This window comes from Arachis stenosperma, chromosome 9, assembly GCF_014773155.1.
Source record: "Arachis stenosperma cultivar V10309 chromosome 9, arast.V10309.gnm1.PFL2, whole genome shotgun sequence".
Classification (NCBI taxonomy): Eukaryota; Viridiplantae; Streptophyta; class Magnoliopsida; order Fabales; family Fabaceae; genus Arachis; species Arachis stenosperma.
In genome coordinates this window covers 89,920,809-89,935,939 of record NC_080385.1, presented here as the reverse complement: position 1 = coordinate 89,935,939, position 15,131 = coordinate 89,920,809, and the positions used below count along the sequence as shown (strand labels likewise).

General features: G+C 39.8%; 1 protein-coding gene across 1 annotated transcript in view; it reads right to left on the bottom strand.

Annotated features, from left to right (window-relative positions):
* Window positions 1-333: 333 nt before the first annotated feature.
* The window catches only part of LOC130949704 (uncharacterized), a 33,583-nt gene continuing 18,785 nt past the window's right edge, over window positions 334-15,131 (bottom strand). Inside the window, exons 2-3 of the mRNA XM_057878355.1 lie at window positions 771-1,005; window positions 334-692 (exon numbers count right to left, since the gene is read on the bottom strand). Coding sequence (XP_057734338.1) covers window positions 334-692; window positions 771-1,005 — 594 coding nt within the window. The remainder of the gene's footprint in view (window positions 693-770; window positions 1,006-15,131) is intronic.

The following is a 15,131-nucleotide window of genomic DNA, read 5'->3' as shown; positions in this document are numbered from 1 at the left end:
TTGTTGGCTCTTGGTAGTATTCCGGTTGACCTTCTTAGGACATTTCTAGGACACATGTCCAACTCCTCTACAACCATGGCAAAGTCCCAATCTACCTCGACACGGAGTTCTCGAATGATGGCTTTAACATCGCCCACCAGTCATTCCATTCTGAGGTTGCTTTCCGTTAAAGGCCTACCTAATCATTTATGCTCACCAAACCTTCTATTAAGATAACTTAGGGTTATCTAGAACAGATCATAATTTTTCATTCGACCATGTATTATGAGTGAATACCAGCCTTCAGCATTATCTAAAGTGGTAAAGAATTAAGTTATCAGTTTTCTTATTACCTCAGGTACGAAAATCGGACCTGGCAGTCTCCCGATCCTTCCGGTGTGGGCAATCTCTGACCAAATGTCCTAGCTTTCTGCAATTGTAACACAAACCCGAACCATAACGACACGGTCTATTTGGGTGATGACCTCCACATTTCTGACAGCTCAAAACATCCGAAGCAGCCACTATTTGTTTTTCCCTACCCTTTCCTTGGGAATTCTTATTCGTCGCAAGGTCATTTCGCCTTTGGGGAAAACGTTGTGGGTATCCTCTTCTCTTAAACTCTTGGCCCCTTGTTGGGTAATCTTGATTGTGCTCCCTGCGATGGAACTCCCAATGGTCATTCTTCGCCTCAACAGCCTTCCTCACACATTCTTCAGCAATACGGCTCTTGTTCACAAGTTCGGAGAAGACCCTAATCTCCATCGGTCCAACGGAGCTCAGGATTTCACCTCGAAGTCCTCCTTCATACTTAATACACTTCCATTCCTCAGAGTCTCCCGGAGTTCCTTGACACATACGAGAAAATCTGAATAACTCCTCAAATTTATCCGTATACTCTGATACGGACATTGTACCCTGCTTCAGTTGCAGTAATTCAAGTTCCTTGACCGTTCTAGCAGAATTCGGGAAGTACTTCTTATAAAATTCCACTTGGAAGGCACCCCAGGTGATAGGATCATTCCCCTGTTGCAGGAGACGTCGAGCCCCTTGCCACCAATGCGATGCTTCCCCCATGAGCAGATAGGTAGCAAATTCAACACGCTGCTCTTCAGGCACCAACTGCGCTTGCAGTGCTCGCTCCATGGCCTGAAACCAAGTATCAGCTTCAGTCGGATTGGTGGTCCCCTTGAACTTAGGTGGATTAACCTTTAAGAAAGTTGCCAGTGTCATCGGGCCCTGAGCTTCCCTTTTGCCATTGCCATTATTGTTTATCTGTTGCCCAAGAGCCTCCGCAGTGGCTTGCATAGCAGCAGCCATATTCTCCAATGCCGCCATAAGGTTTACCGGGTTATTCGAGTTGATTTCCGATTCCTGTGTACTAGTACGATCTCTCTCACGTCCCTGACTGGGTCCACGAGGCGCCATCTGGTTCCTCTACACACCAAACAATCGATATCAAGTTGATCAGTCTCAATATCGGAAGAATAGTGCTTCAAAGTACCAAAGGTACACTCATGGACTTCATGCTAGATGTATCAGTTAGATACCCTAACTAGCACAGGCACAGACTCAGAGTATGCATTGAAGCATAAGCAGTTCCATCCCTCAGGCTCACGAGGACGAACTGCTCTGATACCATAATGTAACACCCTAATATGCAAATCCTTATGCTCGAGTCATAAGTCAATGATATTATGGTGATACGACTCTCTGGTGGATTTTTAATATATAAATATAGGTAAATTCGAAAGGAATATTAATCGAGAAGCCTGAAAAGAGTAGAAATAAAATCACGAAGACGTTTCACTCACGTTTCGACAACGAAAAGTTAAACTGTTAGCCCGAATGCGATATGCGGACAAGGCATAAAGGAGATTAAGAGATAGATAACAGATAGATATATATAACATGAGTAATAGCCACTAGTCGCGACCCGCGAAGTTTAGGCCGGCTAGGGTACAGTATGAAAGTAACTGTCAACAGTACATCCTAATCTCTCCCAAAGGAAACATAAGAGCCTCTATAGGCAAGTTCCAAAAGAGTTCAGCACATAATATAATCTTTTCAAAACAAAAGTGGAGAGATTCTAAGGAAAACCCAAAGTAGAGAAAATAAATATCTTCGCCGACTCTCAGACGAACCGCAGCTCACTTCTGAGCACCTGAACCTATATCTGAAAAACAAGAGATATATACGGAATGAGAACCCCGGGCCCATGGGTTCCCAGTACGGTAAAAGTGCCAAATAAATACAATGCACTGCAATAAAAACTCACTAAGCATCCTAAACTCCTTTTCACCAAGTATCCAGCCTAGATTCTCACTAATCCATAAATAGGCATCTGTCGTAAGGGGATACTAAATCTAGTTCATGTTACACATGTTTTCTAATTTGCTGATTCTTTCACGAATCAGACTCAGAATTATAAGCAAAACCATTACCAGTTGTTCTGCCTCAGCAACTTTATATCAATACATCATACCCTCGCCTGGAGCTAGTGAAATCACATTACTGCGTCTACCCAGGGGGCTCAAATGATCTCATTCAAAAATCATCATCATTATGCAATCGCATTATCAATTCATCTCATCAAGAACAGCCCCCAACATCCACCAACACCATCATGAGGGATCTCTCAGTTGTACAAACACAAGCAATACAGACAAGTAATACACAAATAAGGTACAAGTAGAACAAGTAGCACGTAATCAAGTAACATAGCATATATGATATAGAAATCCAAAACAAATAGGCAAACCCAAACAATTCAAACATATGCAAATGATGTATGCCTGCCCTATGGCTGATGATATCATCTGTCGGTTATCAAGCCAACCCGACGTGTCCGGTAGCTAACCCGGGCACAGTCTCTCTGTTGCGTATTAATATCATTAGAGGGAATATGTGCCCTGTCACCATTAGAGGGTATCTGCGCCCTGTCGCCATTAGAGGGTATCGGTGCCCTGTCACCCTTACAACCAGAGAGAAAACACAAGCATTGACCCGGAGCAAGCGGGACGAACCACAACCCTTGCTACTACCCAGGTATCTGAGTTACATTCATTCAAAACTCCATAATTAACTCATTTATCATAAACATCATTTTTCGTCTCATACCCGGAGCAAGTGGACTAGCCACTGCTACTACCCAGGGAAACTCGTATCTCAGATAGTGGAAGTGCAATTCACAATTATCAATAATTCAGCATAAACATGCATGAATTCTCATCCATGGATCAACATCCATATCAGCCATCCGGCTCACGGTTAAATCCATAACCAGCCAATATTCATAGCATACACAGCTATTCCGGCTCACGGTTCAATCCAGAACCAGCCAATATTCATAGCATACACAGCTATTCCGGCTCACGGTTCAATCCAGAACCAGCCAATTCATAAACAATTACGGCCCTTCGGCCAATGGCATAACAAGCACTTCTACCACCATCCTCCACATCTCACATAATCCTCAATGATCCTCATTGATTATTCATTTTCCCCTTGCTTCACTCGCAAGTTACCTCATTCACTAGCCCTTTTCTAATAGCTAGGCATATCATAAAGATTTAAGATATAAGTGGTGAGATCGGAGGCTTAGAAGTATGAGATTTGGCTTTTAAAACTCAAATATCAACTTTGGCATGAAAACAATGTCACGCGTACGCGTACTCCACGCGCACGCGTGGATGTCCTTAAAAACTCATCGACGCGCAAGCGTCATGCACGCTAACGCGTGGATTAAAATTTTGCCAAATCGACGCGCACGCGTCAACCACGCGTACGCGTGGATATTCTCGTGCCCCAGGCACAAAGCTGGCACAGTTCTGGCACAACTCTCTGGAAAATGGCTGGGCATTGGGTGCAGCACTATCGGCGCGCCCGCGCACATCACGCGCACGCGTGGATGGCGTTTTCTGAAAGATCGGCGCGTGCGCGCCAAGTGCGCCCACGCGCAAGGGGTTATTCTGCTAAAAATTTTCTAAGTTAAAAACTGCAGAATTCACAGCTTCAACCCCCAATCTTCCGATGGACATAACTTCCTCATTTTAAATCGTTTTTCACCCGTTCTTCGAACGGCATGGACATCCCGGATCCAATTTCATTTCTAAACAGATTTGGCACAAAACAAAGATCCGTAGTCCAAGTTATGTCCCGTCAAAGTATGCCCAAAAAAACCATATTTTCATATAAAACCACAAAGTGCCATTTTCAACTCTTTTCAAAATCAATCAAAACATGCCATTTTCATCCCTTTTTTTTTTGAAATCAATCAAAATACATCAATTTCAACATCAAGCCTCCTCAACTCACACATTGACACTTTACCACAATATACAAAATCACTATCCCATCATTTTAACCCACTTCACCCAAGTGGCTCAAACTCAAACATATGACATATCATATACTCTTCCTCATGCCAATTCAACAATACTATTCCCAATCAACCCTCATTATACATAACCATATCATACTCACTATCACGTGGTTTCACCCCCAAATCAACCTTAATCATTTCTCAAGCATATATCACAACATACATATCTCTCACGCATTATCATCCATCAAGGCATCAAAATCATACTCACATATATGACCACATAATATCTCAACCAAAATCAAACATACCTCATCTATACTATTTCACCCAAAATTTACCAATTTTCACACTTCACTCCTCAAACCTCATTATTCAATAACCAACCCAATCATTCATATATCATTATATGAAATTCATCCAATTACTTGTGTCATCATACAATGCACACATCAACTTACCTTTCTTACCTCTTTCCGGCCTCCGGTCCAAAATATACGGCCTCCGGCCCAATTTCACAATTTAAATGCATAAATCACAATTCAATACTCATTACCCAAACATCAAATTTTCAATACACCAAGCATACAAGGCCACACAATTCTCAACCCAATCATTAATTCACATTACATACCAACTATGCATATTAGCACCAACCATTTACACAATCCAAACTTAATCCTAGGGGCATCTAGCCTAGGAATTCTCATCACACCACACGGTACTTAAATGAAACTTAAACCGTACCTCTTGTAGCAAAATCAATTGAGCCTCTTCTTTGGAAGTCTCCACCAACCTTAGCTCCAAGCCTCACCAAAGCTCCACAAGCAATACCAACCTCCCAATTGTGCATCAAAATCACCAAATACACTAACATAACCAATATCACATACATACATCAACCTAGGGCTCATAAGGATGATAAATCACAAGAGTTTGAGCACTTCTTACCTCAGCCCATATGAAGTAGGGATAGAACCCACTTAGAATCCCTGTTGGAGTATCCCTAAACACCCAAAATCACAAGATTTCAACACTAACTTCCCAAAAACGTGTAACAGTGGGGAAATTCGAAAACTGGGCAGAGATGAATGAAATACTCACCACAAAACTTAGATAGAATTGTAGAGGATGAGAGAGGACGCGTGGCCGCAAACGGCTCGTCAATCGGAGCTCCGTAGCTCAAGTTATGGTGGTTTGAAGGTCAAAGAGAGTTAGGTTTTCTCTCTTCTCTTCTCTCTTCTCAATTCAGCGCCCCACACTCCTCTTTTAGGGTAAAAATGAGCTGAAATGCTCATAACTAATGTTTATATATGTTGGGTCTTGGGCCCACTTAGACCCAGTTCACTTATTGTTGTCCGTTGGCCCAATTTTGGACCAAAACCTTTAAGATTAGCGCTCTAAATCGCACTTCAAATATTTCTACCTCCCCTAATTATAATTCCTCATTTCTTAATCTTATTTACTCATAATCAATTTTCTCAGCTGCAGTACCAGACAGGTCTCAGCCGGTACTGCCGGTCAAAATTCTACTGCGCGCTTTTACGCAAAAAACTATGTCTTCCGACTCGGAAAAATTCACTGAATCCAAATATCACATTGAAATCATCAAATTCCAATCGCCAAATCTTCCAACCATATTCGCTCCTCCTTAACTTATTATTTAATTAAATTTCGGTTAGACCGGGTATTACATGAGGCATCCCATTATTCACAGGATTCCTTTCAGAGGTGTACATGAACTGGTTATTTGCAACCATTTCAATGAGTTCCTGAGCTTCTATAGGCATTTTCTTCAGGTGAATAGATCCACCTGCAGAATGGTCGACATCTTAGACAATTCAGACTGACCATCATAGAATATATCCAGGATGGTCCATTCTGAGAGCATGTCAGAAGAACACTTTTTGGTCAGTTGCTTGTATCTTTCCCAAGCTTCATAGAGGGATTCACCTTCTTTCTGTGTGAAGGTTTGAACATCCACTCTAAGCTTGCTCAGCTTTTGAGGAGGAAAGAATTTGGCTAAGAAAGCCGTGACCAGCTTATCCCAAGAGTTCAGGCTATCTCTAGGTTAAGAATCCAACCATATTCTAGCTCTGCCTCTTACAGCAAAAGGGAAAAGTATAAGCTTGTAGACCTCGGGATCAACTCCATTGGTCTTAACAGTATCACAGATATGCAAGAATTCAGTTAAAAACTGAAAAGGATCTTCTGATGGAAGTCCATGAAACTTGCAATTTTGTTGCATCAGAGAAACTAATTGAGGCTTTAGCTCAAAGTTGTTTGCCCCAATAGCAGGGATTGAGATGCTTCTTCCATGGAAGTTGGAATTTGGTGCAGTAAAGTCACCAAGCATCTTCCTTGCATTGTTGTTGTTGGGTTCGGCTGCCATATCCTTTTCCTATTCAAAAATTTCAGTTAGGTCCTCTTCAGAGTGCTGTGCTTTAGCTATTCTTAGCTTCCTCTTTAAGGTCCTTTCAGATTCAGGATCAGCTTCAACAAGAATGCCTTTTTCCTTGTTCTTGCTCATATGAGAGAGAAGAAAACAAAGAAAGTATGGAATCCTCTATGTCACAATATAGAGATTCTTTTATGTAAGTAGAAGAGAAGAAGAATAAGAATGAGGAAAGAAAGAGAAAAATTCGAACTCAGAGAGCGGGAGAGGGTTCGAATTTTTTATGAGTGGAGGAGAAGTGTTAATAAATAAATAAAATAAATAAAAGGAGAGAGGGGGGAAGTTTTTGAAAATAATTAAAAGGAAAAGGAAAATATTTTTGTTTTTATTTTAAAATATAGTTAGAATTCGAAAATTAAGAGAAGAAATAAAATTAAAATTTAAAGAATTTTGAAAAAGAGTGAGGAGTTTTTGAAAATTAGAGCGAGAAAATTAGTTAGGTAGTTTTGAAAAAGATAAGAATTTCAAAAATCAAACAAAAAGTCAATTAGTTAAATGAAAAAGATTTGAAAATCAATTTTGGAAAGATAAGAAGTTAGAAAAGATTTTGAAATTGATTTTGAAAAAGATATGATTTGAAAAAGATATGTTTGAAAAGATATGATTGAAAAGATATGATTGAAATTTATTTTGAAAAAGATTTAACTTTTAAAATCAAAATTAACGACTTAACTCCCAAGAAATCAAAAGATGTGATTTTAAAATTTAAAGTTTGAATCTTTCTTAACAAGAAAGTAACAAACTTGAAATTTTTGAATCAAAACATTAATTGTTAGTATTAATATCTTAAAAAATATGACATGAAAATAGGAAAAAGATTTTAAAAAGTTTTGAAAAAGATTTTTGAAAGTTTTCGAGAAACAAAGGAAAAAATGAAAAAGATTTGATTTTGAAAAAGATTTTGAAAAGATAAACTTTTGAAATTGAAATCTTGACTTGACTAACAAGAAACAACTTATTTTAAAAATTTTTGACTAAGTCAACCCAAAGATTTCGAAATTTATGAGTCAAATAAGGAAAAGATATTTTTTTATTTTTTTTGAATTTAATGAGGAAAGAGAAAAACCACAAAATGACTCAAAACATGAAAATGTTGGATCAAAACCAATGATGCATGCAAGAACACTTTGAAGATTATGATGAACATCAAGAACTTATTTTTGAAAAATTTTCAAGAAAAGAAAAACATGCAAGACACCAAACTTAGAAATTTTTAATGCTTAGACACCAACAAACTAAAAATGCATATGAAAAACAAGAAAAGACACAAAACAAGAAAATTTGAAGATCAAACAAGGAGACTTATCAAGAACAACTTGAAGATCATGAAGAACACCATGCATGAGTTTTCGAAAAAAAAATTTTGAGAAAAATAAAAATATGCAATTGACACCAAACTTAAAAATTGACTCTAGACTCAAACATGAAACACAAAATATTTTTTATTTTATGATTTTATAAAAAAAATTTGTGGATTTTTCGAAAATTAGTTTGGAAAAACGAAAAAGAAGAAAATTTTTTTTGAAAGATTTTTGAAAACTTTTTGAAAATAAAATCAAGGTTGAAACAAGAACTTGTGCACGAAATTGTGATCTCAATGGCGCCAACAACTTGGTACGCACAATTGTAATCTCAACTCTTTTTCACAACTTCGCACAACTAACTAGCAAGTGCACTGGGTCGTCCAAGTAATAAACCTTATGTGAGTAAGGGTCGATCCCACGGAGATTGTCAGCTTGAAGCAAGCTATGGTCATCTTGTAAATCTCAGTCAGGCGGATTCAAATGGTTATAGAGTTTTGATAATTAAAATATAAATAAACATAAAATAAAGATAGAGATACTTATATAATTCATTGGTGGGAATTTCAGATAAGCATATGGAGATGCATTATTCCTTCTGAATCTCTGCTTTCCTACTGCCTTCATCCAATCCTTCATACTCCTTTCCAAGGCAAGCTGTATGTTCAGGTATCACTGTTGTCAATGGCTACCTCTCGTCCACTCAGTGAAAATGGTCCAGCTACGGGTTACGTAGGGCTAATCATCTATCGGTTCTCACTTATGCTGGAATAGGATCCAGTGATCCTTTTGCGTTTGTCACTACGCCCAACAGTCATGAGTTTGAAGCTCGTCACAGTCATCCCATCCCAGATCCTACTCGGAATACCACAGACAAGGCTTAAACTTTCTGGATCTCAAGAATGCTGCCAATTGGTTCTAGCTTATACCACGAAGACTCTGATCTCAAGGAATTAAAGACTCTGTTGTCAGGAGAGGCAATCAAATGCATGGACCAGGAATCCAAGAGATACGCATTCAAGCTTATTTTCATGTAGAACGGAAGTGTTTATTAGGCACGCGTTCATAAGTTGAAAATGGTGATAAGCGTCACATAATCATCACATTCATCATGTTCTTGTGTACGAATGGATATCTTAGAACAAGAATAACCATGAATTGAATAGAAAACAGTAGTAATTGCATTAATACTCGAGGAACAGCAGAGCTCCACACCTTAATCTATGGTGTGTAGAAACTCCACCATTGAAAATACATAAGTGATAATGGTCCAGGCATGGCTGTGAGGCCAGCCCCAAATGTCTAAGATAGCATAAAACTGATCAAAGATCCCAACATGTCTAATACAATAGTAAAAGGTCCTATTTATACTAGACTAGTTACTAGGGTTTACAGAAATAAGTAAATGATGCAGAAATCCACTTCTGGGCCCACTGGCGTGTGCTTGGGCTGACCATTGAAGCTTTCATGTGTAGAGATTTTTCTTGGAGTTAAACGCCAGTTTGCAACCTGTTTTGGGAGTTTAACTCTAGCTTGTAACCTGTTTCTGGCGTTTAACGCCAGAATAGGGCAAGGAGTTGGTGTTTGAACGCCAATTTATGTCATCAAAACTCGAGCAAAGTATGGACTATTATATATTGCTGGAAAGCCCTGGATGTCTACTTTCCAACAAAATTGAGAGCGCGCCATTTGGGTTTCTGTAGCTCCAAAAAATCCATTTTGAGTGCAGGGAGGTCAGAATCCAACAACATCAGCAGTCCTTTTTCAGCCTCTAAATCAGATTTTTGCTCATGTCCCTCAATTTCAGCCAGAAAATACCTGAAATCATAGAAAAATACACAAACCATAGTAAAGTCCAGAAATGTGAATTTTTATTAAAAACTAATAAAAATATACTAAAAACTAACTAAATCATACTAAAAGCTATGTAAAAACAATGCCAAAAAGCGTATAAATTATCCGCTCATCAGTAGCATTAAAAGTGTAACACCCTAATATTCAAATCCTTATGCTCGAGTCATAGGTCAGTGATATTACGGTGGTACGACTCTCTGGTGGATTTCTAATATATAAATATAGTTAATTTCGAAAGGAGTATTAATCGAGAAGCCTGAAAAGAGTAGAAATAAAATCGCGAAGACGTATCACTCACGTTTCAACAACGAAAAGATAGAACGTGAAGCCGAAAGCGATATACGGACAAGGCATAAAGGAGATTAAGAGATAGATAACAGATAGATATATATAACATAAGTACTAGCCACTAGTCGCGACCCGCGAAGTTTAGGCCGGCTAGGGTACAGTATGAAAGTAGTTGACAACAGTATATCCTAATCTCTCCCAAAGGAAACATAAGAGCCTCTATAGGCAAGTTCCAAAAGAGTTCAATACATAACATAATCGTTTCAAAACAAAGATGCAGAGATTCTAACAAACACAAAGTAGAGAAAATAAAGATCTTCGCCGTCTCTCAGACGTACCACAACTCACTTCTGAGCACCTGGACCTGTATCTGAAAAACAAGATATATACGGAATGAGAACCCCGGGCCCATGGGTTCCCAGTACGGTAAAAGTGCCAATAAATACAATGCACTGCAATAAAAACTCACTAAGCATCCTAATTCCTCTTCACCAAGTATCCAGCCTAGATTCTCACTAGTCCAATAAGCATCTGTCGTAAGGGGATACTAATCTAGTTCATGTTACACATGTTTCCCAACTCGCTGATTCTTCCACGAATCAGACTCAGAATCATAAGTAAACCATTACCAGTTGCTCTGCCTCAGCAGCTCTATATCAATACATCATACCCTCGCCTGGAGCTAGTGAAATCACATCACTACGTCCACCCAGGGAGCTCAAATGATCTCATTCAAAAATCATCATCATTATGCAATCGCATTATCAATTCATCTCATCAAGACAGCCCCCAACATCCACCACACCATCATGAGGGATCTCTCAGTTGTACAAACACAAGCAATACAGTCAAGTAATACACAAATAAGGTACAAGTAGAACAAGTAGCATGTAATCAGGTAACATAGCATATATGATATAGAAATCCAAACAAATAGGCAAACCCAAACAATTCAAACATATGCAAATGATGTATGCCTGCCCTATGGCTGATGATATCATCTGTCGGTTATCAAGCCAACCCGACGTGTCCGGTAGCTAACCCGGGCACAGTCTCTCTGTTGCGTATTAATATCATTAGAGGGAATGTGCCCTTCACATTAGAGGGTATCTGCGCCCTGTCGCCATTAGAGGGTATCTGCGCCCTGTCGCCATTAGAGGGTATCGGTGCCCTGTCACCCTTACAACCAGAGAGAAAACACAAGCATTGACCCGGAGCAAGCGGGACGAACCACAACCCTTGCTACTACCCAGGTATCTGAGTTACATTCATTCAAACTCCATAATTAACTCATTTATCATAACATCATTTTCGTCTCATACCCGAAGCAAGTGGACTAGCCACTGCTACTACCCAGGGAAACTCGTGTCTCAGATAGTGGAAGTGCAATTCACAATTATCAATAATTCAGCATAAACATGCATGAATTCTCATCCATGGATCAACATCCATATCAACCATCCGGCTCACGGTTAAATCCATAACCAGCCAATATTCATAGCATACACAGCTATTCCGGCTCACAATTCAATCCAGAACCAGCCAATATTCATAGCATACACAGCTATTCCGGCTCACGGTTCAATCCAGAACCAGCCAATTCATAAACAATTACGGCCCTTCGGCCAATGGCATAACAAGCACTTCCACCACCATCCTCCACATCTCACATAATCCTCAATGATCCTCATTGATTATTCATTTTCCCCTTGCTTCACTCGCAAGTTACCTCATTCACTAGCCCTTTTCTAATAGCTAGGCATATCATAAAGATTTAAGATATAGTGGTGAGATCGGAGCTTAGAAGTATGAGATTTGGCTTTTAAACTCAAATATCAACTTGGCATGAAAACAATGCCACGCGTACGCGTACTCCACGCGCACGCGTGGATGTCCTTAAAAACTCATCGACGCGCAAGCGTCATGCACGCTAACGCGTGGATTAAAATTTTGCCAAATCGACGCGCACGCGTCAACCACGCATACGCGTGGATATTCTCGTGCCCCAGGCACAAAGCTGGCACAACTCTCTGGAAAATGGCTGGGCATTGGGTGCAGCACTATCGGCGCGCCGCGCACATCACGCGCAGCGTGGATGGCGTTTTCTGAAAGATCGGCGCGTACGCGCCAAGTGCGCCCACGCGCAAGGGGTTATTCTGCTAAAATTTTCTAAGTTAAAACTGCAGAATTCACAGCTTCAACCCCCAATCTTCCGACGGACATAACTTCCTCATTTTAAATCGTTTTCAAACAGCCATTTTCAACTCTTTTCAAAATCAATCAAAACATGCCATTTTCATCCCTTTTCTTTGAAATCAATCAAAATACATCAATTTCAACATCAAGCCTCCTCAACTCACACATTGACACTTTACCACAATATACAAAATCACTATCCCATCATTTAACCCACTCATCCAAGTGGCTCAAACTCAAACATATTGACATCATATCTTACTCTTCCTCATGCCAATTCTCAACAATACTATTCCCAATCAACCCTCATTATACATAACCAATATCATACTCACTATCACGTGGTTTCACCCCCAATCACCTAATCATTTCTCAAGCATATATCAACATACATATCTCTCACGCATTATCATCCCATCAAGGCTCAAAAATCACTCACATATATGACCACATAATATATCTCAACCAAAATCAAACATACCTCATCTATACTATTTCACCCAAATTTACCAATTCCACACTTCAACTCCTCAAACCTCATTATTCAATAACCAACCCAATCATCATATTATTATATGAAATTCATCCAATCACTTGTGTCATCATACAATGCACACATCAACTTACCTCCCTTACCTCTTTCCGGCCTCCGGCCCAAAATTTACGGCCTCCAGCCCAATTTCACAATTTAAATGCATAAACCACAAATTAATACTCATTACCCAATACATCAAATTTTCAATACACCAAACATACAAGGCCACACAATTCTCAACCCAATCATCAATTCACATTACATACTGATGAGCGGATAATTTGTATACTTTTTGGCATTGTTTTTAGTATGTTTTTGATATCTTTTAGTTAGATTTTAGTATATTTTTATTAGTTTTTATTTAAAATTCACTTTTCTGGACTTTACTATGAGTTTGTGTGTTTTTCTGTGATTTCAGGTATTTTCTGGCTGAAATTGAGGGACTTGAGCAAAAATCTGATTCAGAGACCAAAAAGGACTGCAGATGCTGTTGGATTCTGACCTCCCTGCACTCGAAGTGGATTTTCTGGAGCTACAGAAGCCCAATTGGCGCGCTCTCAACGGCGTTGGAAAGTAGACATCCAGGCTTTCCAGCAATATATAATAGTCCATACTTTATCCAAGATTTGATGGCCCAAACCCGCGAAGCAATCCGGCCTCAGAAATTCCAGCGTTAAACGCCGGAACGGAATAAAAGTTGGAGTTAAACGCCCAAACTGGCATGGGAGCTGGCGTTTAACTCCAGAAAACGTCTCTACACGAATTTCCTTGATTGCTCAGCCCAAGCACACACCAAGTGGGCCCGGAAGTGGATTTTTATGTCATTTACTCATCTATGTAATAGTTTTTTCTATAAATAGACCTTTTACTATTGTATGAGAGAGTGGAGACGACATCTGAGTAGCTATCTTTGTTTTATGCTATCTTAGACCTTTGGGAGGCTGGCCATTCGGCCATGCCTAACCTGTTCTTATGTATTTTCAACGGTGGAGTTTCTACACACCATAGATTAAGGGGTGGAGCTCTGCTGTACCTCGAGTATTAATGCAATTACTATTGTTCTTCCATTCAACTCCGCTTGTTCTTTATCTAAGATATCACTTGTTCTTCAACCTATGAACAAGATGACTGACAACCATTCTTGTTCTACAAGCATTCAAGCTTTAGTGATATCTCTTGGATTTCTGATTGCATGATGCATGGTTGATCGCCTGACAACCGGTGCTCGTCTGACAAACGAGCCAGCCATTCCATGAGATCGGAGTCTTCGTGGTATAGGCAAGAACTGATGGCGGCATTCAAGAGAATCCGGAAGGTCTAACCTTGTCTGTGGTGTTCTGAGTAGGATTCAATGACTGAATGACTGTGACGTGCTTCAAACCTGTAACCTACTGGGCGTTAGTGACAGACGCAAAGAGTGATTCTATTCCGGTAGGGGAGGGAAACCGGTGATTGGCGGCACTGTGACAGAGTGCTCTGCATTAGCTTTCACTGCGGACGGGAGTAGCTGCTGACAACAGTGAGACCCTACACGAGTTTGCCATGGAAAGGAGTAAGAAGGATTGGATGAAGACTGTAGGAAAGCAGAGAGACGGAAGGGAAGCATCTTCATACACTTGTCTGAAGCTCATACACCAATGATATACATAAATCTCTATCTTTACCTTTTCTGCTATTTTCGTTTATCATCATCATATACATTTGAGTCTGCCTGACTAAGATTTACAAGATGACCATAGCTTGCTCAATACTAACAATCTCCGTGGGATCGACCCTTACTCACGTAAGGTTTTATTACTTGGACGACCCGTACACTTGCTGGTTAGTTGTGCGAAGTTGTGTAATGCCATGGTATTAGGCGCACCAAGTTCTTGGAGCCATTACCGGGGATTATTTGAGTTGTGAAAAGTAGTGATCACAATTTCGCGCACCAAGTTTTTGGCGCCGTTGCCGGGGATTGTTCATGTTTTGAGCAAGCTTTGGTAACATCAGATGCCAAGATCCGGCACAACATCAAGTTCTTGGTGTTATTGCCCGGGATTGTTTAGGCTGGACAACTGACGGTTCATCTTGTTGCTTAGATTAGGTATTTTTTTCGAAATTCTTGAAGGTGAATTCTAGAGTTTCATGATGATTTGTTGAAATCTGGCTGGCTGAGAAGCCATGTCTAATCTGATTGGACCGAGGTTTCAACTTATC